This window comes from Podarcis bocagei, assembly GCF_964188305.1.
Source record: "Podarcis bocagei genome assembly, chromosome: 11".
In the NCBI taxonomy this organism is placed as follows: domain Eukaryota; kingdom Metazoa; phylum Chordata; class Lepidosauria; order Squamata; family Lacertidae; genus Podarcis; species Podarcis bocagei.
This window is the reverse complement of record NC_138136.1, coordinates 10,465,191-10,491,722: the sequence shown is the minus strand read 5'-3', so window position 1 is coordinate 10,491,722 and position 26,532 is coordinate 10,465,191. Positions and strand designations below refer to the sequence as shown.

The window sequence follows — 26,532 nt, the reverse complement described above, 5'->3', positions numbered from 1 at the left end:
AATAAATTAGTTCCCTGCAACTAATATATAACTTACAGTGGAAGAGCTGAAGTCATTATTTTTAACAAAGGAAATTAATCTGGCCATTATTTCACAACATGAAGAAAATAAGTTTATACCATGCTTTCCACACATTTTCAATGTGGATTTGGTAACCCAAAATTCTAAACTGTCTTTACTCTTTCTAGCACCAACTGAAGTGACCTTTTCATTTGATGTGGGAAATGGGCCAAATGAAATCACAGTGCAGTCACCTGCTTCCTTAAATGACAACCAGTGGCACTACGTGAAAGCTGAAAGAAACATCAAAGAGGCATCGCTGCAAGTAGATCAACTCCCTCAAAGAACTCACACAGCTTCATCTGATGGGCATATCCGTTTGCAGCTCAATAGCCAGCTCTTTGTTGGTAAGTCTACTTTTCCAGAAATATTTCCTAAGGGTTGACAAGGAACGGTAAACTGTTTCATATAAGAGAGCCATTTGTGTTGTTAGTAAGGTGATAAATAGATAAACATTAGGAATATGAGCACTGAGGATAAGAAAATTCCAGGGTTTGTCGAAGAAACTGATCATCTAGATTCTTTTTCAGTCAAGCTTTCAACTTGATTTTTGGCCGAAAACTTTATTTGTCATGTAGGTTGATGACAGGTTGAACCAGGAGGCAGATAGAAAGACGGTGACCTTGTTTCTCCTGAATGTTTCAGCTGTGACCATGATATCTTTCTGGGCCATTTTGCAGGGAAAGGGATTGAAGGTGCAGTATTGTATGGCTGCTTCTCATTACTGTGTGATAGGACCCAGCAGATGACGCCGGGGTACTTTTGCTTTGCCCTTTTTCTATCCGTCTGTGGGATTCTATAACGTTCCATCTTGTCCTCTGTGCTGTTCAATTTCTACATGAAATCACTGGGAGAAGGCATCAGTAAGATGATACCCAGCTCCATCCCACTTCTGCATCTGATCTTAGGGAGAAAGTGGAAACAGCAGTGTTCACCTGTTGTAAATAATTGAAGGGGATGTTAAGAAATGAAATCAAATTCAGACAAGTCTGAAAAATGAGTGGTACTGCACTGATTCGAGTGCAGAAGTGCAGCCTGTAATGAAGAGGCCTGCATTGCCTCTGAAAGATCATTTCTATAGTTTGATGGTGTCAGTGGTGAAAAGTGCCTTTTCCCGTTTTGTCTGATACACCAGCAATGTAAGAAGACTTCACCACAGGAATTCATGTGTCATTTACTTCCAGGTTAGACTATTGGAATTCTTCTTTGGTGATCACTCATAGCCGAGTAAGATTGTCTTCCATGAACACGGTTTCAACAGTGATTCCATAAGGGACTGTAGAGGCCAGTTCTGGATCCGCATGTCCTTCCACAGTGGGGACATAGGTTTCCAGGCAGGAGTTGATCACGTTGAGGGTTTGCCAAGTGTGCTTTCCTCTTAGATCCTTTCTCCCTTTCGTCCTGAGTTTGAGCATCTTCAAAGCCCATGACACCTTTAGTAAAGGCTGTTCTCCTACTGGAGCTCTCAAAGGCCAGTGTTCCTCAGTTGTCGGTGTTTATACTAGGGTTTTTTAGATTTGCCTTGAGAGAGTCTTTAAACCTCTTTTGTTGACCACCAGCATTACGCTTTCCATTTTTAAGTTTGGAATAGAGTAGTTGCTTTGGAAGACAATAATCAGGCATCCACACAATATGACCAGTCCAACAAAGTTGATGTTGAAGATCATTGTTTGGACACTGATGATCTTTGCTTCTTCCATTACAGTGGCATTAGTTTACACTGTGCATAGGAATGCCCTTGCAAAGTATTTGGGAGCTGTAATTCATGCAAAATGCTGCTGCCAAATCTGCAGTGGAGCAATCAAACCATGTGATATCTATTTTTGTTTGATCTGCACCGTTTGCCCATTTGCTTCTTGGCTCAATTCAGGATGCTGGTTTTAACCTTTAAAGTCCTGAATAGCTTGGGACCTAGATATATAAATGACTGTCTTCTTCTACACATTTATCAGTACATGGTACAGTCATCATCTGAGGCCCCACTACAGATTCCTCAGAGGTCAATCAGATGGAACTGAGTGGGGGAGCTTTTTGATGAAATGATGGAATACTTTCCCAATTGTGATTCGCCAAGCTCTGACCCTGGTGTTTGGCTAAAACCTAGTTCTTTAAGAAGGTCTGCAGCTTAAAGCCTTTTCAGGTTCTCATAATGAATAAGTTAAAGTTATTTTGCTTCACCTATATCTTCATTTCTTTTTGGGGGGATAGGAGTGGGGAGGGGGAAAGATCATGAGCTGTTGTAGAGGTTAAGCTCTTTTATCATGGTATAGAATGCCTTTTGTGGATTTGGTTTTATTTTATTGATGCAAGCTACTTTGAACTTTTAAAATAAGCAAATAAATACACAAATTACAGAATACAAGTGAAAATTCATTGCCATAATTAAGCAAGCAGATCTTTTATATATATAAAGAAGTAATTTACAAAATGGTGCAATAGAAATCTGCATTGCATAAAACCAGAGGGGAAGGGTTTTCACAGGAATCATGGCCAACGACACAAAATCCCAGCCATGTGAAAATGAGAATTTATATATGTTTTACAATGGCTTAAGGAACAATTCAAAATGTGTAGATGCAATTGAAGTAATTCAACATTGTACACATTGCGTACAATGACAATTGAAGCAAGAATAAACAAAACTCATGAAGAGCAAGATTGACAGAAATCCTGATAATATCTCATTCTGAAAACCATTTTATCAAAGATGTAGATTCTTCAAAACAATTCTTGCCAGTTGTCTGCTTTAGGAGGCAGCTGAATAGAAAACTGACTTCCTGGGGTACTTTCACAAGGCAGTAAGAGAACGATGGGGAAAAGTCAGAAGACTTTTCCAGTCAAAAATACTTTGCCCTCCGATGAGTTTCTTAAGGAATCCCCCCCACCCCGAAAAAGGAGAATGAATGAAAAGATGAGGTCTTGCCTATTGTGCAAGAGCATTTATTCCATGCATGGCCTAGAAGAAAGAGTATTTGGACTGTTCAAGATGAATTGAAATAATGGACAGTTTTAAATAGAGTTGGTGACAAAGTTCAGCTCAATATAGGGTTCTTTTAGGCAGCCCCAGAGACCTTGAAGATTTCCTCATTGACTAAAAGTAAAAAATAGAGCGGAGACTCTTTTTAATGTTTTATTATCGTAGAGTTGTAGAGTTGGAAGGGACCCTGAAGATCACCTAATCCAACTCCTTGTATATGCAGCTGAGCGAACCTGCAACCTTGGCACTCTCAGCACAGTGCTGATTTTAGAATTTAAGAAGTGTCCAAATAGATACCAAAATTCTACTGTCTGATGTACATTATCCTTCTCTGGGTTTTCACTTCTTAAACTTTGTACAGAAAGGTCCTGTACTTTTGCTCTCTTCTTTGTGACGCTGAAAATAAACTGAAACATGATCCATTATTGCCTCTGCAGCTGCTAGCCCCTCAAAGATCTATGCAATTGCTTCTTCAAATTCTCTGGAGGAAGACTGATGCAAAGTGACTGTTGCTTTCATTTAAAAACTCCAAATGATGCATTTTAAAAGTTTGACAGAAAAGAAATAGCAGATTACAGTTTCATACATTTAAGGGGACTAAATGCATTTTTTCAAGCTCATACTGACAATTCTTCTCCTTTGAATAATGCTTGCTTGTTCAACTGTTATTCAGTTCAATAAATACTTACATTTTTGGTGCAAAATCAACCGTTTCCTGAAATTATTCAATCAGTGGTGGTTATTGAATATGGTTCCCTTCACTACCCTGAATTCTTATGCTTTCAAAGCTTGGCCCCTAGCTTTTGATAGCTCCTAAACATATTGATCTCTTACCACAATGACAAGTCTGACATTCTACCCGCAATGCCACTCTAAATTGTTCTCCCTGTGGCCATATTTTTGCTCTCTAAGACACTTCAAACAAGTTCAGATCACACACTTCGGACATGTATATTCCATGAGGTGTTATTTGGGATCCCAAATTAAAATCTGGCTTAAGCTGAAAGCCTGGGTAAACTGGAGAAGCATACGAAGAATTCTTATTTCTTGTCTTTTGACCCTTTCCTCCTTCTGTTGTTGTTGTTGTTGTTGTTTAGTCGTTTAGTCGTGTCCGACTCTTCGTGACCCCATGGACCAGAGCACGCCAGGCACTTCTGTCCTCCACTGCCTCCCGCAGTTTGATCAAACTCATGCTGGTAGCTTCAAGAACACCATCCAACCATCTCATTCTCTGTCGTCCCCTTCTCCTTGTGCCCTCCATCTTTCCCAACATCAGGGTCTTTTCAAGGGAGTCTTCTCTTCTCATGAGGTGGCCAAAGTATTGGAGCCTCAGCTTCACGATCTGTCCTTCCAGTGAGCACTCAGGGCTGATTTCCTTCAGAATGGAGAGGTTTGATCTTCTTGCAGTCCATGGGACTCTCAAGAGTCTCCTCCAGCACCAGAATTCAAAAGCATCAATTCTTCGGCGATCAGCCTTCTTTATGGTCCAGCTCTCACTTCCATACATCACTACTGGGAAAACCATGGCTTTTACTATACGGACCTTTGTTGGCAAGATGATGTCTCTGCTTTTTAAGATGTTGTCTAGGTTTGCCATCGCCTTTCTCCCAAGGATCAGGTGTCTTTTAATTTCGTGACTGCTGTCACCATCTGCACTGATCATCCTCCTTCTGACCAGAGGCCAACTCTCTCTTTTTGGAGGGCTGTTTTGCGGGCAGGAATCTGGGTCCTCACAGCGACCTTGAAGTGGGCGGAGGAACGCAGCAGCCCTGGCCGCTTCATACCCCTGGCCAGCCAATCGGGTTTGCTTGGGGATGTGGCTATGACAGTTTAAATCACAGTGTGGCTGGGGAGGCAGCCTCCATTTCGGGATCTCCCATCCCTCCCACCCTTTTTTCTTGCATGGTTTGACTATGGCCTTGCTATGACTTATGTCAGTCGCCTGGTTGTCGGGACCAGGTAGGAATTTTCCACTTGGCAAAATTGGCACTAGCCATTTGGTTTTGGCCTAACTAGTAGCAATCGTCACAACTTTGTAAGGTTAGGCATTGGGTAAGCCCTATTATGGGGGGGGAGGTTGACTCTTCCTGCCCCTCCATGTTAAAGGGATCTGGGAGGGTGGTTCCTGTCCAAAGCCTGGGCATGGGCTAGGGCCATGCCACGACCCCAATGATGACCTGGGGCAGGGCTCAATTGATGTACATAATAGGGCTCCCCCCTTCTGGTGGTTGACCCTTAAAGAGACTTCCTGCAGTCGAGCAGGAGTCAGTTATAGTCTTGCTTCACCCAATTGCCTAAGCCAAACCGCTCATATCTTGTTATGTACTGAGTTGAATAGGATCCAAAATGTAGCAGTCTGATTGGTCCTAGAACAATAGGATTCAGAATGCAGCAGTCTGATTGGTCCACAGGAGCCACCCAGTCCAGCTCCAGGTGGAAGTGAATCCGAAACCTGATTGGCCTACAGGAGAATTCCGGAATCAGTCAGTCACGTGGGGCCCATTGTGTAAATAATGTATATAAAGCAGACATTCTGGGGAAACTTCCATTCCTCCTCACCACTATGAGCTGAATAAAGAGCATGAAATCCACTCTCGGCTCCAAGTATATTTCATATCTGTAACCAATAAAGTTGTGGCCTTATTTAACCCATTAACCCAATACAGTGGTACCTCGGGTTACGAACTTAATTTGTTCTGGAGGTTCATTCTTAACCCAAAACCATTCTTAACCTGAGGTGTGCTTTCGCTAATGGGGCTTCCCGCTGCCACTGTGCCGCTGCTGCACGATTTCCGTTCTTATCCTGGGGCAAAGTTCTCAACCCAAGGTACTACTTCCAGGTTAGCGGAGTTTGTAACCCGAAGCGTTTGTAACCCGAGGTACCACTGTATACTTGTGTTTGTGTATTTATTTTGGAGAGAGGTAGGGGGTCCAGGGCTTTGCCACGCAAAACAGATCCACTCACTAGTCCTTCCTGTCCTAACAAAAGAAATGTAGCTCTGAAACCCCTTTCCTAATCAATGGGCAAATTAGCCTGTTCTTATTGTGCTAACGTCCCATAATATCCCCCTTTTTCTTTTTGAATTATTTAAATTTTAATTAATCTTAAAAGTATTTAGAGAAAGGAAGGTGGCTGCACCGTAAATTGATAGGTGATGTTTTTTGTTTGAACCTACCACAGATAAATGCCGTTTTGTGATTTAATACAGTAAACTTGTTTGGCCAACTTTGGAAGATTAATCCTAGTTTCTAGGTAGGGAACCATATGCACTGAAGAACTAATTTAACAGCTCGGCAACTTCAGTAGTAGTGAACAGGAAAATCTGGGGCTTGATTTAGCTTCTAAAAGAACTTGGGGGTAGTTTTTGCTTTGTGTATGGCAGTTTTCATCTTTATGATGAAAACAGGAGGCAAACAGATTCTCCTTGCTTTCAAAACCAGGTGTGACCTCTTTAAAAAATGAATGGAAATGTATGGAGGACTGGTTTTCTTATTTAAAAATGTCAGTTATTTAGTAGCTTATTTCTTGGAGTATGAGGATTAGACCATGGGAACATATGGAAACTGAGATGATGATCATATATCTTAAATACCTGCTTGAACTCGTTTGTTTTCAAGTGATTTGTTATACCTCATAGATGTGCATGCATTTAGCTATTTTCATTAATTAAGTTGCTCAGAAGGAAACACTTCACAGTATTTTTTTTCTGCTCAGGTTAGGCACAGAGTTCCTACGATTTTCACCAATTCTTCCTTCCCCTTAAACCTTATGAATATCTGCTCTTGGGCATTGGTGTGAGGAAGTGTGGATGCTGAGCAATTGTTTAGGGATTAGCTGTGTTATCTGCATGGTTGGTAGCAATGCTGGAGATTGTTAAAAATGCCTTTGGGGGGAAATGGGGGGGGGGAGTCTGTGTGCGACTTCTAAGTCATTTGTTTAGCTGCTAATGGTGCTGCTGTTTGGAGATTTGTTGTATTTTTGTAGTTGATTTTTATCTGTAATTTTTGTTATGTTTAAGAGAATATATTGTTTCCCTGTTAATCATGCTCTCTTAATTATGTATTTTTGCACTTGGCATTCATCTGTAATGTTTTGATATGTTATAACATTCTATTTGATGCTTTAAGTTATTTGATATTGAATTCAATTTAACTAAACAAACAAATAAATAAATAAATTACAAGCCCAACTAAAATGTTGATAGCATGTAGGTTTGACTGGGCATGTCTTAGGAATTATTTTATTTCTAAACCCAGCCTTCCACTTTGTGACTGTCACTATTACTATTTATTCTGAGTCTCAATCTGGTGAAAAGGCATGTAGCAACAACAGCAAACAACAACAACATCCATTCTCCAGTTACAGATAGGTAGCCGTGTTGGTCTGCCATAGTCAAAATAAAAAAATTCCTTCCAGTAGCACCTTAAAGACCAACTAAGTTAGTTCTTGGTATGAGCTTTCGTGTGCATGCACACTTCTTCAGATATCTGAAGAAGGTATCTGAAGGTATCTGAAGAAGTGTGCATGCACACGAAAGCTCATACCAAGAACTAACTTAGTTGGTCTTTAAGGTGCTACTGGAAGGAATTTTTTTATTTTAACACCCATTCTGTGATTCTATGTAGCAATCAGTACAATATTCAGGATCTTCCATTCAGAAAGACTTCCCCATTCTTCTCAACAGAGGAAGTAAGAATCCAATTCATTGGTGATAGCAAAGGAATCAAATTTTCCATTCCATTTTTTATAGTATAATTGTTCCTTCAGATCATTAAAAATGAAACAGATTAGTATCTGTTCTTGTGTTTTCATTGATGGGCTGATAGCATACGACTAATAATAACCGAACATATTAATAATAACTGGTGATACTCTTGTTCTGTGCTTCTGAACATCCCATGGTGATTACAAATTATGGTTTCTGAAATTCAGGTCTATGGTATATTTACCAGTTGGTACTTATTTACCAGTTGGTACTTACAGTATTTAAAGCACACACAACAAGCTCAAGGACAAAGTATGAAATCCAAAGGAGGGAATAAGAAATAAGTTTCTAACAGTTGTATATTCCCTTGCTCTCAGATAATTCCAATACATTCTCTTGCTTGCTCCGTGCTACTGTCCAAAAACCCTGTCTTTCATAAACAGTTTCAGGGGTTTGACAAGTGCCCAAGAAACTTTCAATATATGCACTGGAGTAGCAGTTATTTGTAAATATTTTTAGATATGCTCACGTGCCAGAATGGATTGTTTTGAGATGTGGAGGTTATTACACACCAAGTCACTTCAATTTCCTAAAAAAAAGCTTAAATGAATTTATTTCCACTGCAGGTGGGACCGCATCCAGGCAGAAAGGATTTCTGGGGTGTATTCGTTCTTTACAGCTAAATGGAGGAGCTCTTGACTTGGAAGAGAGAGCAAAAGTAACCCCAGGTGTAAAACCAGGTTGCCCCGGACATTGTAGCAGCTACGGTAACTTATGTCACAATGGAGGAAAATGCAAAGAGAAGTACAATGGATTCTCTTGCGACTGCACTTTCTCTGCTTACACTGGGCCATTCTGTAAGAAAGGCAAGCATGAATTGTAAATTTATTTTCTATGAAATATCAAACTCAAAATGTTAATACTAAGTTTTATGATTTTTTTTTGAATTTTTAAAACTTCTTAAATTGCTACATTACTAATGTATGGCTTTATTTATATGTTTTTAATACCAGGGTTGGTTAAGCTTCTATTGCCCAAGGGTTGCACTGATATACCACGCAAAGGTGGTGGGCATGGCCAATGTATACCCTCATTTATAGGTAAAGGTAAAGGACCCCTGGACGGTTAAGTCCAGTCAAAGGGTTGTGGTGCTCATCTCGCTTTCAGGCTGAGGGAGCTGGTGTTTGCCCACAGACAGCTTTCTGGGTCTTGTGGCCAGCAGGATTAAACCACTTCTGGTGCAATGGGACATCGTGCCAGAAACCAGAGTGCATGGAAAACACCGTTTACTTTCCCACTGCAGTGGTACCTGTTGATCTACTTGCACTGGCGTGCTTTTGAACTGCTAGGTTGGCAGAAGCTGGAACAGAGCAATGGGAGCTCACCCCGTCATGGGGATTCGAACCACCAACCTTCCAGTCAGTAAGCCCAAGAGGCCCAGTGGTTTAGACCACAGCGCCACCCGCTCCCTACACCCTCATGTCACTATATGAGGGACAAATTTATTTCTAAACGCCATTTCTTTGCATGTTTTATCTGCAGTTTGGAACTCAATTTACAGTGGTTAGATCTGCCTTCAATTAGACTTAAAGTTGGCCAGGATTAGTATGAACATTGTGAACCACTTTGTTTAAGTTTGAAGATGTCAGCATTTGATCTGATCATTTAAACCTTCATATTCTCAATGTCCTTCAGTAGAAATCTAGTAATGAAATGGGGATGGGAATGCATACTTTACAAACTTTTACACTCATTACAACGAGAACAAGTTGTGCGTTTGTAGGCTCCTCTTTACAAATATTGTGCCAAGGATAAGGACAGTGGATGGGTGCCTGAGGGCACAAAACGTCAGGAGCAAGCTGGCAGGGATGGTTTTACTCTTCCCTCAGTGTAGAGCCAACACATGGAAAGAAATGATTTCACTTGTTTTTTTGAGAAAGGCAATTAGAAACATGAATTTGCTGCTTTGGGAAATAAACTTGGGTGCAGTGTTCATTTGGCTTGACTTGCCAAAGCACTCAGAAAGTTGTATTTATGGGTGGTGTGCCAAAAGCCGTATTCACAGCTACCTTGTCACTACTTGATGGAGCTGGAACTTGGCAGGGGGAGGGCAATGGCAGGCAACCACTGTATGCTGAGTGGCTGCTAAGAATAGGCCCTGACAATCATAGCTAATGTTTCAAATTACTGTGCAGAACAATTGCTATTCTAATTTTTCTTTCTCTTGGAAATGTAATTAATGTTGTGTTTTATTGTTTTCCTTTTAAAAAGGAATGACAACCTTCGTTTATTTCAGGATGATGCTAACAAAACACACAATTTGCACATTGTTTCAGAGATCTCTGCATATTTCGGAGCGGGCTCTTCAGTTGTGTACCACTTTCAGGAATCTTACAGCTTGGCGAAGAACTCCAGTTCTCACGCTGCGTCTTTCCATCCGGATATGACGCTGAACAGAGAAGCAATCACTTTTGCCTTTCGAACGATGCGGATCCCAAGCTTACTCCTTTATGTAAGCTCCTTCTATAAAGATTACCTTTCCATTATTCTTGCCAAAAATGGTGAGTACGTCATTATGTATGCTTTGGCAAAGTTAACATTACCATGAAACTTTTTAAGTTTTTATGTAGCATGCTTCCTCTCCATCCATTTCCTGTCTGCATATTAACAGAAATGACAGTGAGAAGAGTGGCTTCTCTGTTTCTTCTTACATTCATATCTGCAGTTGAGTAGGAGGACCTGTAGGGACGCGGGTGGCACTGTGGGTTAAACCACAGAGCCTAGGACTTGCCGATCAGGTCGGCGGTTCAAATCCCCGCAACGGGGTGAGCTCCCGTTGCTCGGTTCCTGCTCCTCCCAACCTAGCAGTTCGAAAGCACGTCAAAGTGCAAGTAGATAAATAGGTACCGCTCCCGCGGGAAGGTAAACAGCGCTTCTGTGCGCTGCTCTGGTTCGCCAGAAGCGGCTTAGTCATGCTGGCCACATGACCTGGAAGCTGGACGCCAGCTCCCTCGGCCAATAAAGTGAGATGAGCGCCACAACTCCAGAGTCAGTCACGACTGGACCTAATGGTCAGGGGTCCCTTTACCTTTAGGAAGACCTGTATGTTAATGATAACCTGATGCTGAACAGATGTTTCTGGGTGCCAGTGGCATGTGGTCAGTGGGCTAGGGAGACTTGGCTAAATGTTCCTGGTAAATTACAGAAGCTTCAGTCCAGCTTAGGGAGGAAGGTGTGATGCTCCAAAAGGGTCCAAGAGCCTTTCCACCACCTTCCCAAAGCCCACAGGCTTTGAAAAGGGGGCAGGGGGGCTACAGCATCCTGTCAGAGGCCTGTCACCTCCTCCCCAAAGCTGGGAATGGAGGCACAATGCTCAAACGTGCACAACATGACCCTTTCTAGCTGGCACCTCTGGCCTTAACTGTTCCCCTACGAAAAATGTCAGCACACGCCACTGCTGGATGCTAATCCATGCACCCTGATGCCATCCAGGGCACATTTCCAAGTCATCATTCTGGGTTCTTTCCAAGGCTTTCTGAAAGGAGATGCTGGAATTGAGCCTCACATCTTCTGCACGCAAAGCATGCTCTCTGTCATGCATTCTTGTATTTTGAGTTATGTTTATAATTTATTTATGCATTGCATTTATCATCTACCTTTCTTCCAATAAGCTCTAGATCAGCCTTTTTCAAGCTGTGGGTCCCCAGATGTTGTTGAACTCCCATCACCCCTAGCTAGCAAGGCCAGAGCTCAGGGATGATGGGAGTTGTAGTCCAACAACATCTGGGGACCCACAGGTTGAGAACCATTGCTCTAGATCAGTGTTCCCCAACCTTGGGCCTCCAGCTGTTTTTGGACTACAACTCCCATCATCCCTCGCTAGCAAGACCAGTGGTCAAGGATGATGGGAATTGTAGTCCAAAAACAGCTGGAGGCCCAAGGTTGGGGAACACTGCTCTAGATGGTGCACATGGTATTTCCCCTTCCCATTTTATTCTCACAGCAAGCCTCTGAAGTACGAATAGGCGGAGAAACAGTGACTGGCCCAAAAATATCCGATGACCTTCATCACAGAGTGGGTTTTGATACTGGGTGTCCCAGCTCATAGTCTGACATGCTACCCACTACATAACACTGCTAGCTTTTCCTATGGAGAGAGCAAAGCAGTGGTTGATAGATTGTGGCCTTAGGATTTTCCCTGTAGACTGCCTTTTTGAGAGAGCAGGACAGTCCAATTTTTAAAAACTGTGCTGCAGCTCTGGGCTTTTACACTATGTTTTGGATTGTATTCATATTCATGAACACTCTGGATAATTATGGGTTGTATCCACCTAACATAATCAGAGTTTAAATGAATAAAACCAAGTTAGTTATGTCCATTTATTTCAATAGGCCTACTCTAAGTAGAACTAACATGACAGAGTTAAACATGAAGGGTAATTTCCATATTTTCTATCTTCTGTGTCTCCTTCTTATTTAAAATATTCCTTGGGTAAGTAAATAAAATATTCTACCACCATCATTTTCCAGATGCATTTATGTAAACTGGAAACCAGGTATTATGTCTATACCCCGGTCATGAACATTGAAAACTAGGCGTTTTGTATATACCAGTCATGAAACTAAAATATCATTTCCCCAATTCCTTCAGGAAGTTTACAGATCAGGTACAAGCTGGATAGCCATCAAACTCCTGACATCTTCAGCATCAATTTCAAAAGCATGGCCGATGGGCAGCTTCACCGTGTGAAGATTAACAGAGAGGAAGAAAAGCTATTTGTGGAGGTAATGCAAAAAAAGTGAAAAGAAAATAAAGATTGTCATCAAAGAGGACGAGCCCCAAAGCAAAATAAAATAAATAAATACAATATAGCATGTGGCCGTTGTATGTGTGTGTTGAGTGCTTATGTTGAGTGCCTCAGGAAGTAAAGCAAAACATAGCAGACTCTTGCTGGGCAGAGAGAACCTTGGCAAAGTGATGTCTTTGGTGTTTATCTTTTCCCGTTTAAAAAAAGGTCAAAGTCTCATTCACAGAGTATTGGCACAAAAATAACAAAATCCTGATTCATGTCATCTTTCCAACTAATGACTAGAACAGGCTAAGATTGATAATTTATGTAGAACAGCAGGAAGCACAGAAGAACTGCAAGGTGTGTTGTTGTTTTTTTACCCCTATCAAACATTGCAATTTTAAAGGCTTAATGAAGAAAGGGAAGAACCTTGCTGGGCAGTGGCGTAGCGTGGGGGGTGCAGGGGGGGCCGGCCGCACCGGGCGCAACATCTGGGGGTTAGGGTTAGAGGGCGCAAATCCATGGGTTAGGGGGCGCAAATCCACAGGTTAGGGGGCGCAAATCCACGGGTTAGGGGGCGCAAATTACTTGCCTTGCCCCGGGTGCTGACAACCCACGCTACGCCACTGTTGCTGGGCGGTGGTGTTTTTGTGGCATTTCTCTTCTTTTACCTAATAGTGTTTCCCGAACATCTTCTAACCAAGGTACCCAATTCTCCTGTAATTAAAAATGGAGGCACGTTTCTATATTCTGTTTATATTCCGCCCTTTATCAATCCCATTGATCACTCCGTCTGGCTACATCTTCACATATTATAAAAGCTGTACAGTATTTTCTTTATATATAAAAAAAACCTAAGCTGATAAAATACAGTTAGAGGAATGAGGTACAGTGAGGCTGACATGGTTCAAACACACTGGCATAGCCAATCCCACCTCTCTGCTGCTTTGCATCTTCCCCTCTTCATCCCAGTTTAAAAAGGGGGAAATGTCCCTGGCATGATACAATGCTGCTGTGAAGAACAGCTCATTTTATACAGTGGTACCTCTGGTTATGAACACTTCTGGTTATGAACGCTTCAGGTTACGAGCTCCGCTAACCCGGAAGTAGCTGCTCCTGGTTGCAAACTTTGCCCCAGCATGCGAATGGAAATTGTGTGCCAGAGGTGCGCACACAGCGGCAGGCCCCATTAGCGAAAGCGCGCCTCAGAATAAGAACGGTTTCAGCTTAAGAACGGGCCTGTGGAATGAATTAAGTTCATAACCAGAGCTACCACTGTATTGTCTTTTATTTTCAAAGGGCATGGGTGTTCATGGGGAGGAGTCTGTGTACTTTGTTCACCAAGGGGGGGGGGGAATCATTCAGAAAACCACGACTGCAACCTTCTGTTGATTAATCAGTTATATTAATTGTTTAGAAATCTTTGACCAAAAGGCATCCTAGTGTTAATTAGGCAACAGGATTCAATCCTTTAAATCCTTAAAAAAAAATGTGTTTGTGTTGTTGTTTATCTGGAGGGAGGTGTTTTGTTGTGTGGGTGCATTTCCTTGCATCATCGTTTTTCTTCAGGGAAATTGGATGGTATCTTGGGTCAAATACATGGCTTGACATCTCAGTCTCTGATCCAACTTTTGCCTTGCACTCAGTTTCTTGGGCAAGTCTTGTTTTATGACTATCCCACGGTCACCATGTTGTCATTAGACATAACCGACGGTAGGCACTTTGTGGCAATATGTGAAAAACAGTTTCCCAAATTTTGAAATTTGCCCATGGACGCCAAAATATTACTAATAAATTCATATTTATTGTGTGTGAGAGAGAAGCTTTGACTTCTCCCAAATACTGCTTAAAAATTCCAGCCTCAGTTAGACCAGAGATTGGGTTGAGCAGGAAGAATGCATGTCTGCAAAGCAGCCTATTGTGTGAAATAGGCTTTTCACTTTTCTTTTTTAGAGCTGTCGTTAGTATACATTTTATGAAATCTATTGTAAAAGAAAATATAAATCAGTTCTGTCTGTTTTTCAAAATGTATTATGACTTCTAGTTACTTCTGTGGAATATGCACTTCTATGGGGATTAATGAAAAAGTTACTTGGAAAATGTATTTATTCCTACCTCATTACACAGTTTCTAAGAGGACTGGAAGATTAGCTTGCATAAATCATATCTGAATGTGGTTGCATTGAACAGAACCTATTGTAGAAATGTCGCAATCAAAAAATATATTGGGCTAAGAGCTTGTGGAGCACAGATATGTGCTGTCATCAGCATTTGAAGGCAAGCAATTTATATAATAACACAGGGACTTTCATAGCATCGTAGTTAATTATTTCAAATTTAAAAGTTCATTCTCAGATAAGTAAGAGCTTTTATGTTTGGTAGGTAAGACATTTTTGTCCTTTCATGAGGCTCGCCAATTATACTGTACTTACAGATGAATAGATAAGAACTACCCAAATGGATATTAAAAGAGCTGTTTATAAGTTGTCATTCCTTAAACAATATCTTGGCCATAAAAGCACAGTTAAAAAATAATAATCAAAGAGAGGTCTTTACAAAGTGGTTTACCTAACTGTTACCTGTGTTTTAATAAATTTCATATACCTTTAGTGTCGTTCTCTTAAGTTAATTGTATCATTGATAATTATTTCTTTTTCCTCCTCCTTACCATTTCAACTGTCCTACATCCAACTACTTTTTGCATCTCACTGAATAATATTGAAGATTGACCACAATGAAAGGATGAAATTCTTTCTTTCTTCGGATACACAATTCAATGCAATCAAATCGCTCACACTTGGCAAGATCCTAGGTAAGTACATTGCTGTAGATTTTCCCTAAAAAAATAATATCTCTCTCTCTCTCTCTCTCTCTCTCTCTCTCTCTCTCTCTCTCTCTCTCTCTCTCACGCACACACACACACACACACACACACACTAATGCTAATCTTGTTGAGAAACATTTCTTTTTCACATTTGATTAGGCAGAAAGTGACAATCAAGGTGGAAGCTTCATTCTTGTCAAAGTGCATACATGTAATCGCTGGTAAGTGCTCCTAGAAAGATGTGCACGTGGATTCCATTAAAAATAATTTCATACTTATCTTTTCCATTTTTGCAATCAGGCATAATGAAACATGGCATTCTCTGTGCAGTCTAACAAAGAAAAGGCTAAATCACACTTGTGTTACAGGCAAAAGAAAATGAGTTAATTGCTCAAGCTGCAAAATGACATTCCTTTTGAATGATGCACCTTTGCAAATCATATCACAGAAGTTCTGTTTTCGAATATGTTCATCTATGGAAGGAGATCAAGTGATGCAATTTGTGGTATAGCATGGCCTCCCAGAATACACAAAACACATCATTCTGCTATTTTATTTCAGGAGGAATGATCAGGACTCCTCAGGGGGTAGTGGTTTGAGAGTTGGATTTAGGTGGAAGAGGCTTGGGTTTTATAGAGTGTACGGTAAATATGGTAAAATATTGTGAATACCTTGTCCTAAATAGTTGCCTGTACATGAATACAGCTTGTAACTTTGTAATCTTTGATTTAGCTTTCAAAGCTCTTCTGAGAAGCAAGCAAACCATTCAATGGTTCAAAACGCCAGCCTGTAAAAATGTCCAGTGGTACAAAACTGCTGTAATGAATCTTTCAGAAAAGAATTGATGGAATTACAAATGTAGAATGTTGATTATGTGATGCAGTACGTTTAAAGTGAGTTTTCTTACAACAATCCCAATCTTTCCTTGTGACTCCAAAAGACTGGGGTGTGTGTGCATGGAGTTGTATCCAGCTCAGGACACAAGGGCATTGAGACAGAGTGCAGGAAGTGCTGGAAAAACCCAACTTTCACTCCTACCAGCTTAGTTCCCAGTTTGCCTGTCCCTGGTCGCACTGTAGAAATAGCTTATTGTGCAAGGGTTGAGTGGGAATTTTCCCCCATCAACTGCCTTGAGGGCAGAGTTGACCATTTCTGCTGGAAGGATGCCAATAGATGGGAGAGGGAATCTAGTAACAGCGGACAATTCTATGCAGGCAAATAAGTTACAAGCACACACCAGTGGTTAAAGGCACCAAGATGGTGAGTGCAGATTCCCCATTCCAAGATACTTTGAATTGAATGAGCCTCTTTTAGCAACGTAAGAGGTGTGGCGAGATGGGGCAGAATCAGTCAGCAGATTTCTTCTAACTCAGAGATGGCAGATTGTAGTGTTTGTGCAATTAATAGGCACAGCTCCGACATCAGTTCTGCATCCTATATGACGGGCATTGGCTTGTCCACAGGAGGTGAATTGACAAGGTTTTGTGGTAATGTATCAGCTTCATAGGGACGCGGGTGGTGCTGTGGTTTAAACCACAGAGCCTAGGACTTGCCGATTAGAAGGTCGGTGGTTCGAATCCCTGCGACGGGGTGAGCTCCCGTTGCTCGATCCTTGCTCCTGCCCACCTAGCAGTTCAAAAGCATGTCAAAGTGCAAGTAGAGAAATAGGTACCGCTCTGGCGGGATGGTAAACGGTGTTTCCGTGTGCTGCTCTGGTTCGCCAGAAGCGGCTTAGTCATGCTGGCCACATGACCCAGAAGCTGTCTGCGGACAAACACTGGCTCCCTTGGCCTGAAAGCGAGATGAGCGCCACAACCCCAGAGTCGGTCACGACTGAACCTAATGGTCAGGAGTCCCTTTACCTTTACCTATCAGCTTCATCCTTCTCAGAGATCGATCAGGCTCATTGTTATTTTGGGCAGAAGCTCTGAAAGTTGCTTCTGCTTTAGGCAGATTTCCTGTACAGCTTGAGTAATCACTGCCTATCTCCTTGTTATAATAAGCATTATGTTGTGACCCTCATTGTACCAGTCACAAGTCCACTTACCTTAAGTGGTCAGGCAGCATTGTGGCCTGGTCACAACCCCATGTCAGCGATCTGGAGGCCAGCTGGTGACGACTCCAGGCCTGTCTGCAGATTGGCCAATGGCAGGCTAGCCTGGGTACGGGGATTTTCCAGGGGACAGAACTAGCCAGCCAATGAGCATCGCTTCCGTCCGCTTGGGAGAATAAATTGAGGCTGTTGCCACACTCCTCCTCGGTTTTCCTTCAGAACCCTCATAGCAGTTGTCACAACTTTGTAAGGTTAGGCATTGGGTAAGCCTTAGTCTTGCTCTGCCTACCCCTCCTTGGTTAAGGGTATCCTGTTATAGGGATCAGTGAAGAGATGCTTCTGTCCAATGCCCAGATGGGGAAAGGCCATAGAACTCTTCCAGCAGGGACCCCTCGGGGGGCAACACTATTTTATGTAGGTTGTAGGGACCCCATTGTGTGGTTTACCCTTAGATACACTCCCAGCAGATGGGCTGGAGTTAAATAAATGGCTTCACTCAATGGCTGTGCCAAAACTTCACATCCATAACCAATAAAGGTGTGGCCTATTTGAACCCCAAAATTGTCTATGTTGTTGTCTGGTCTGGTTAGTTCATTACATAGGGAGTGGCTGTGTCACAAGGCCTTGGTACACAAGTGTCTTTCCTCTTTATTCTGGTTGTGGGTGCAAATGCTAAGCATTGATAAATAGTACACCTGTAATTTCTCTGAAATACTCTTCCAGCTGGATAACTGTGTAGCACACCATTGACCTTTCAGTGCTAGAAATCAACAATGCTCTATGCCTGAAAGTTGCACAATTTTCTTGTGTTAAATGTGAGTGAGAAATTACGCTTAGTATAATTTAATTGGAACTCTGCAGAAACGACACCTCTTGTGATCCAAATATGAAGTTATTAAAAGCTGGACTCATACTTGTAGAAATAAAAAAGGGAAAGAGAACCTTTCATGGAAGATTTTCTTTTCTAATTTGAATCACATTTTCTGTCTGGAAACTAATGTGTGGAGGCATAGAAAACATGCATGCTGTGTACATTTTTGTAAGCACATTAATTTACAGCCAATTAACATTTTCGTCCTTGGTGGCAAAAATTAATATAGTGCCTCTACTAGATGGATGTTACCTTCCACAAGCAATGTGCATAGAAATTTCAGGAAAACTGAAAAGGGCAGGCAACCAAAATGAGGTTGTATTCAGGCAATACTTTATTCTGTTTTCCTAACATTTCCTTACCCAATAATTTCTACATTTTATGTGATCTTTCACATGACTTAAAAGCCACTTCAGGAAATACATCAGAATCTAGTGGAAGTTTAGCACTCATTTCCATGTTTATTGCTTCCAGGGAAAAAATGCTTTTGCAACAACATTAAGCCAGAAAACCTTGGGAGTTTTGTGCTGTAATTTCCCCAGCATTTTCATGGTTTGCGCCATGTGATGAAATTCGGGATGGTATTCCAGCATAGTTCCTTTCTGCTGTTTTGATTGGTGAATCATGGGGAAACAGAATCCAGATGGGCACAAAGCGTGGTGACATGTCCAGTGATGTCCATTGTTGTTCTATACGTCCCCACTGATATGAGTGAAACTTAGCATAATAATAATAATAATAATAATAATAATAATAATAATAATAATAATAATAAATTTTATTTATATCCCGCCCTCCCCAGCCGAAGCCGGGCTCAGGGCGGCTAACAACAATAAAACAGTACAAAAGTACAACATAAACAACATTCTAAAATCATTCATTATAAAAATTAATTAATTCAAGCCACTGGCAACCATTGGGCCAGAGCTCTGCGAAGATTGCTGAGGGAGGGGGTCAGCCTGTGCCCTGGCCAAAGGCCTGGTGGAACAGCTCTGTCTTGCAGGCCCTGCGGAAAGATGTCAAGTCCCGCAAGGCCCTGGTCTCTTGTGACAGAGCGTTCCACCAGATCGGAGCCACAGCCGAAAAAGCCCTGGCTCTAGTTGAGGCCAGCCTAACCTCTCTGAGGCCTGGGACCTTCAAGATGTTTTTATTTGAAGACCGTAGGTTTCTCTGTGGGGCATACCAGGAGAGGCGGTCCCGTAGGTACGAGGGTCCTAGGCCATATAGGGCTTTAAAGGTTAAAACCAGCACCTTAAACCTGATCCTGTACTCCACCGGGAGCCAGTGCAGCTGGTATAGCACCGGGTGAATGTGATCTCGCAGCGAAGACCTCGTAAGGAGTCTCGCTGCAGCATTCTGCACCCGCTGGAGTTTCTGGGTCAGTCTCAAGGGCAGCCCCACGTAGAGCGAGTTACAATAATCCAGTCTGGAGGTGACCGTCGCATGGATCACAGTGGCTAGGTCAGGGCGAGAGAGGTAAGGAGCCAACTGCTTAGCTTGGCGGAGATGGAAAAATGCCGCCTTTGTTATAGCTGCAATCTGTGCCTCCATGGAAAGGGAGGTGTCGAAGATTACACCCAAACTCTTAACGGACATAACATGGTGGTATAACGCTGGAATTGAGAAAGGAGTACGGCAAGGCTGTATATTGTCTCCCTGCTTATTTAACTTATATGCAGAATTCATCATGCGAAAGGCTGGGCTGGATGAATCCCTAGCCGGAATTAAGATCGCCGGAAGAAATACCAACAACATCAGATATGCAGATGATACAACCTTGATGGCAGAAAGTGAGGAGGAATTAAAGAACCTTTTAATGAGGGTGAAAGAGGAGAGCGCAAAATATGGTCTGAAGCTCAACATCAAAAAAACGAAGATCATAGCCACTGGGCCCATCACCTCCTGGCATATAGAAGGGGAAGAAATGGAGGCAGTGAGAGATTTAACTTTCTTGGGCTCCATGATCACTGCAGATGGTGACAGCAGTCACGAAATTAAAAGACACCTGCTCCTTGGGAGAAAGGCGATGGCAAACCTAGACAGCATCTTAAAAAGCAGAGACATCACCTTGCCGACAAAGGTCCGTATAGTTAAAGCCATGGTTTTCCCAGTAGTGATGTATGGAAGTGAGAGCTGGACCATAAAGAAGGCTGATCGCCAAAGAATTGAGGCTTTTGAATTATGGTGCTGGAGGAGACTCTTGAGAGTCCCATGGACTGCAAGAAGATCAAACCTATCCTTTCTGAAGGAAATCAGCTCTGAGTGCTCACTGGAAGGACAGATCGTGAAGCTGAGGCTCCAATACTTTGGCCACCTCATGAGAAGAGAAGACTCCCTGGAAAAGACCCTGATGTTGGGAAAGATTGAGGGCACAAGGAGAAGGGGACGACAGAGGATGAGATGGTTGGACAGTGTTCTCGAAGATACAAACATAAGTCTGGCCAAACTGCGGGGGGCAGTGGAAGACAGGAGTGCCTGGCGTGCTCTGGTCCATGGGGTCACGAAGAGTCGGACACGACTAAACGACTAAACAACAGTAACGCTGGAAAAGCCACAGTTCCACTGTGGAGTGTAAAAGAAACATTAGAAGCTGGGAGAGAAGCAGTAGTATTATAACCAAGGAAAACAAACATCAATCTCCATGTCTGAATGTAAAAGCATGGTTTATAGAAATTTCTAAAATCCAGTCCATGAATCCGAAGGAAAGCATTCTAACAGAAGTTTCATAATTATGCTATTTTGTTTAGAGTTCTGTTACGTGCTCCGAATGTTCTACCCATTTTCTCTTTAATTCTGAGGATAAATGTGTGAGACAAAAATGGAAATAGGTTCAGTGTTAAAGTATGTAAGTGAGGTAATTGTGTCTTCATTTTCTGAACAATCTCAAAATACAAGAGAGCTAAAGACAGTTCACAGAACAAGGATAAGTTCAGAAACAAGTACACCTACGAACAAAATTTGATATTTTAATGCAACATCTTATTTTTTATGCAACATTTAAAAAATGCATACCGGACATGTCCAAATGACCTGTTTATTGAGCATTCATCCCAATTTGTTTGCAGAGAGATGCAACAGCATTGGCTATTTAATGAGCACTCTGACAGATTCACTTTCCCGTGTTCTTCCTCATCACTCAGTGGCGTGGCGTGGGTTGTCAGCACCCGGGGCAAGGCAAGTAATTTGCGCCCCCTAACCCTACCCGAGCCAGGTAGGGGCAGAGAGTTGCAAGTGCGAGTGCGCCCCCCCCCCAGATGTTGCGCCCGGTGGGGCCGGCCCCCCCTGCACCCCCACGCTACGCCACTGTCATCACTTACCTTATTCAAAAAGACTTCTTTTGGGGAAGCAACTTTGTTCTGAATGTCTTCTGGTTGGCATAACATTTGGAGAGAAAGATGCAGGAAAAGGCAGCCTTAAGAAGTACTGTTTCTGGCGGACAGGAGGCGGGCAGGTGTGGGTGATTCCCTGGTCCTGAATGGGGTAACCGTGCCCCTGAAGGACCAGGTGCGCAGCCTGGGAGTAATTTTGGACTCACAGCTGTCCATGGAGGCACAGGTTAAATCCGTGTCCAGGGCAGCTGTGTACCAGCTCCATCTGGTACGTAGGCTGAGACCCTATCTGCGCGCGGACTGCCTCGCCAGAGTGGTGCATGCTCTGGTTAACTCCCGCTTGGACTACTGCAATGCGCTCTACATGGGGCTACCTTTGAAGGTGACCCGGAAACTACAACTAATCCAGAATGCAGCAGCCAGACTGGTGACTGGGAACGGCCGCCGAGACCATATAACACCGGTCTTGAAAGACCTACATTGGCTCCCAGTACGTTTCCGAGCACAATTCAAAGTGTTGGTGCTGACCTTTAAAGCCCTAAACGGCCTCGGTCCAGTATACCTGAAGGAGCGTCTCCACCTCCATCGTTCTACCCGGACATTGAGGTCCAGCACCGAGGGCCTTCTGGCAGTTCCCTCACTGCGAGAAGCCAAGTTACAGGGAACCAGGCAGAGGGCCTTCTCGGTAGTGGCGCCCTCCCTGTGGAATGCCCTCCCACCAGATGTCAAAGAGAACAACAACTACCAGACTTTTAGAAGACATCTGAAGGCAGCCCTGTTTAGGGAAGCTTTTAATGTTTGATGTATCATAGTATTTTAATATTCTTTTGGAAGCCGCCCAGAGTGGCTGGGGAAACCCAGCCAGATGGGCGGGGTATAAATAATAAATTATTATTATTATAAATTATTATTATTAAGATACTCAGGCGTCAAGTCAATTAGAGTATTAAAAGCATGCACCACCACTTTCCATTGTGCCCAGAAACAGGCTGTCCCCAAGCAAAGCTACTTAAGGATTGGTCCCTGTAGCCAGTTGAAGTTAACAATCTAGCTGTTTCATTGCGTGGACAGGTGGAGTCCCGCAAACCCTGGGCGCCCTCCCCCCCTCATGTGGAATAACAACTCAAGACAACGTGCTATGGGATTAAATTGGCCACAACTTTATTATATTTCAGATGTGGGTAGACCTTGGCTCAGGCATTGGGCATTTATCCCTCCCAGTTCCCACCCGGGGATCTGGCGAACATCAGGGTTATCCAGTGTGTGTGTGGGGGGGGATGGGCTGGCTCTGGAGAACATATGTTCAAGCAGAGAGAGCTCACCCCCGTTACGCCGCCGTTGCAGGGGAGAGTAATGACAACCTCTAGGCATACGGCCAAAGCCTCCCCTCAAAAACCCCTTTAACAGGGAACCCTGGTATCGCCGCCACAAAGAGGAAGGGGGCGTGGGTTACCGCTGGATGTCCCCCCATTCAGGGAAGATAGATTAAAGGATTCCACCCAAGGCCTGATACTGCCAAAGTTGTGACGTTTTGCTATGGGGAAGGCAAAACTGGCCAATGCAGGGGAAATCCTTTCCGGCCCTTCAACAATGACCTTGACGTAGCAGCGCCCGCATACCTGTGAAGAAAAGGTTAACCTGCAAAATAAGTCTTAACTGAGGGTGGGTAGGGTGGGAGAAGCTTTGGAGCCAACTGAAGATTCCCAGGGAAGATCTTCCCTCTATTGTGTGGGCAGGTAGTCCCTCCCCTACCTGGCTTGGTTTCCTTGGCAACGCTTCCCCAGGCGGGATTGGACAACTGACTGAGGTAGGCAGAGACCTCCAGGTATCACACCTGGGGGAAGGTGAAGCCTAGCCTGTGCTAATGGAGCCACACAGGGTCGAGGGGCTGCGCGTGTCCACGCAAAGGGTGCCCCCTGTTTAATGTGGGGAGCGGTCATTGTGAAGTTTCTGAACAGCTCCATTGCAGTTAGTCATACGTTATGCTGGACCAGGAGGTCTCTAGAGCTGGCAGTCCTTGGTCAAGCATAACCAGGGATTATCAGTGAGACAGCCTCCTCAGGTGATGGATACATAGGATTGCCAGCCACCCTGTATAATATGGAATCAGTGCAAAATGCTATGTCCTGTATTGATTCAATACATAACACAGTTTGTCGTGTATTTTTGCTTCCCTGCCCCTCCGCCATGCTCTAGGCTAAGTTAGGGGTCTTCTCCAAATCCATGTGTGTGAAAGGGTGTGAGAAAGCCGTTTCCCTTCCCAGGGAAATGAAGTTGCGGCCTGGTCGCAAGCTCGCCCCATGTGCAGGGGGCATGGCTAGCCCCCGTGTAATAGGGAGTCCCCGGCCATGTCACCCTTATTCCGACCAATCCGGTCGACCAAGGGGCGTGGCTTGCTCCATTTAAGCAGCCCGCGTCTAGGGACTTGCCCCTTTCTTCCTGGGGTGACCCTGGGGGAGATCCTAGTTGATGTGCATCAACAGGGCTCCCCCCACTGGTGGTTAACCCTTCTGAGCTTGCCAACCAGTATTGACGTAAGAGTCAAGGCCAGTCTGGTCATCTTTTCTATAAAGAATGGAGAAAGACACCATATTGTCCTTCCCTTCAGGGAGCAAAATATATTGGGCCCACTGGAATCCGGTTGACTGCAGCTTCCAGCAGGACTGGGCTCTGTAAATGTTAAATATCCCAATAATATAATACAGGCTTAAGTGAGAGCTTCATTGTAGCAAGCTCTTTAGGCATAAACATTTGAGACTATAAATGAAATGTCATGATCGGTATAGTGATCTCCAGCTAATTAATGAAGAAACTACATCACCTATGCTGCGCCTGTGAACTAATTAATGGAAGTAGTATTGTAACTTGACATCACCCATGTGGTAGAATCTGTGACTGCTGTTCTGAAGTGTGCCATTTGTTTTTGTAAGTAGCTCACATGTCTGCAATATTATGCAAGGTGGTTTTTTGTTTTTAGAATCATGCAATGACTGTGTGATAAAGACATTAGGCTGACATTTTGCCATAACCTAATCTCCACTTGGCATGTTAAAATTGAGCTCTGCATGCCATTATCTTGCAGATAGGAACAAATTAGCATACAGGTGTTTACTAAAATAATAGCGATTACCATCACCAGAAAGGCTTAGGTTCAAAAATACTCTGTTGTAGCAAGGTTTGCAAGACTTGATGTAGTGATAGGTTTACACAATGTGAAATAGATCTGACTTCACAGAATAGATGTTTCTCATTATCTTGCAAGGAAATGTGTCTTCGACCAGGCTTGTCTCTCATGTTATGAATATTATATGCCTCATATTTTGTGAATTAGAGTAAATTTATCCACATGACTTCCTTACAGTTCAAAATAAAACAGAGCTGAAATTTCTCAGATAATGTTTTGAGAAAAATTCTGAGATGTGTCTGAGATGGCCACCTTGCAGACCTTTCTCAGCCTATTCCCCAATATTTTTGTGGTGTGGCAATATGGAGGACACAAAATGGTGACTAGCTTGCCACACTTACAGCAGCAGGGATAGCCTTAGGAGGAAAGGAATGAACTGTGAAACTGCCATTGTGAATAGTAACTCCTCACCCAAGAAACTTTTGAAGTCCTCCTCCCTCTAGTTCCCAATTTTTCTGTCCAAAAATGGGACAGAGAACTTTGAGAGTCCATTTGTGCAAAACTGTGGTTCAAATTGGAGATAAAGTATCTTGAATTAAAATTTTCCCTCAACACATAATTTCTTAAGTAAGTAAAGCTTGATATGGGTAAGGAATACATGTGACAAAATAAAAAAAAATAACATAGAGCTTAAGCAATACTGGTAAAATATTTGTTGTATTTGAAACACTCTCTTAAGACATCAGAATTTGACTGAGTTGCTGTTGATAGCTTTTATACAGAATGATGTATGGTGGTTTACATATTCATGATTAGGATTATTTTCCATTAATGTTTGAAGTTTATGGAGAATGAATATAAATATATGCAATAATTAAAACATCTGAATTGAGTTTTACAGTTTGGGCTTTGAATGTGCAATAGCTAATTAAAAAAAAAATATTGGCAGACTAGTAACTGCCATTCATATTGTCTCTCTCTCTTTCTCACACATGCACACACGCACACATACATATATAATGAATATATTCTCATTAAAAGCAGTCCAAAAATGGGGAGATGGCAAATTTGCATATGTTGCCAATGTGCATAGAGGCTCAGAGGAATACAGGTTAATTATTCAATTATTCTTCTGTCTCTTTGTTTTGTACATTTGCACTATGATTAATTTCCTTCTGTTTCTTTTGATTAGCAGAGAATAGTGATGTAGACCCGGACACCATGAAGGCAAACTCTCAGGGGTTCGTTGGATGTCTCTCTTCAGTGCAATTCAACCATATCGCTCCCCTGAAGGCTGCGCTGCACCACTCCAGCTCGGCTCCAGTCACTGTGAAAGGACATTTCACCCAGTCCAACTGTGGCACTTTAGCAGGAGCTGACTCGACATCAAGTGAAACAACTCATTCATTTGCAGGTAGCAAGCATATGGCTCTCATTTGTTCTACACCCTGAAACAGAATACAAGACAAAGGTTCAGAGTTTACATATTAGGTTGCCTAGCAGTAAACCTAAAGGATAGGGTCCAAAGGTACTGGGTTCTTTTCCTCCCACCCTCTTCAACCTATGTCTTTTCCTCTAAGTGTTTATTTTTTATTTTTTGTATGTGCGGTTTAATTATACACAGTGAATTAAAAGCAACAACAACACCCCCCCAAACACCCTTGTTCTTAGAAGCATTGCATATATACTATTGTGTACCCGTTTTGTATAGCTGTATGTCATTGCATACAGTAAGTAGGCTGTAGCTGTGTACATGGATATATTGAAACTCTCCTCTCTCTGCTTGCCTCTGTCATTT

General features: G+C 42.7%; 1 protein-coding gene across 4 annotated transcripts in view; it reads left to right on the top strand.

Moving 5' to 3' along the window:
* The window catches only part of CNTNAP4 (contactin associated protein family member 4), a 274,373-nt gene that overhangs the window by 237,725 nt on the left and 10,116 nt on the right, over nt 1-26,532 (top strand). For 2 of the 4 annotated variants that reach the window (XM_081213561.1, XM_081213563.1), the window contains 6 exons: nt 189-407; nt 8,370-8,609; nt 10,080-10,304; nt 12,395-12,528; nt 15,258-15,345; nt 25,927-26,148. In XM_081213561.1, the coding sequence (XP_081069687.1) occupies nt 189-407; nt 8,370-8,609; nt 10,080-10,304; nt 12,395-12,528; nt 15,258-15,345; nt 25,927-26,148 (1,128 nt within the window). Of the gene's footprint in view, nt 1-188; nt 408-8,369; nt 8,623-10,079; nt 10,305-12,394; nt 12,612-15,257; nt 15,346-25,926; nt 26,149-26,532 lie in introns of those variants that run through there. The other 2 variants (XM_081213562.1, XM_081213564.1) reach the window with 2 other exon arrangements.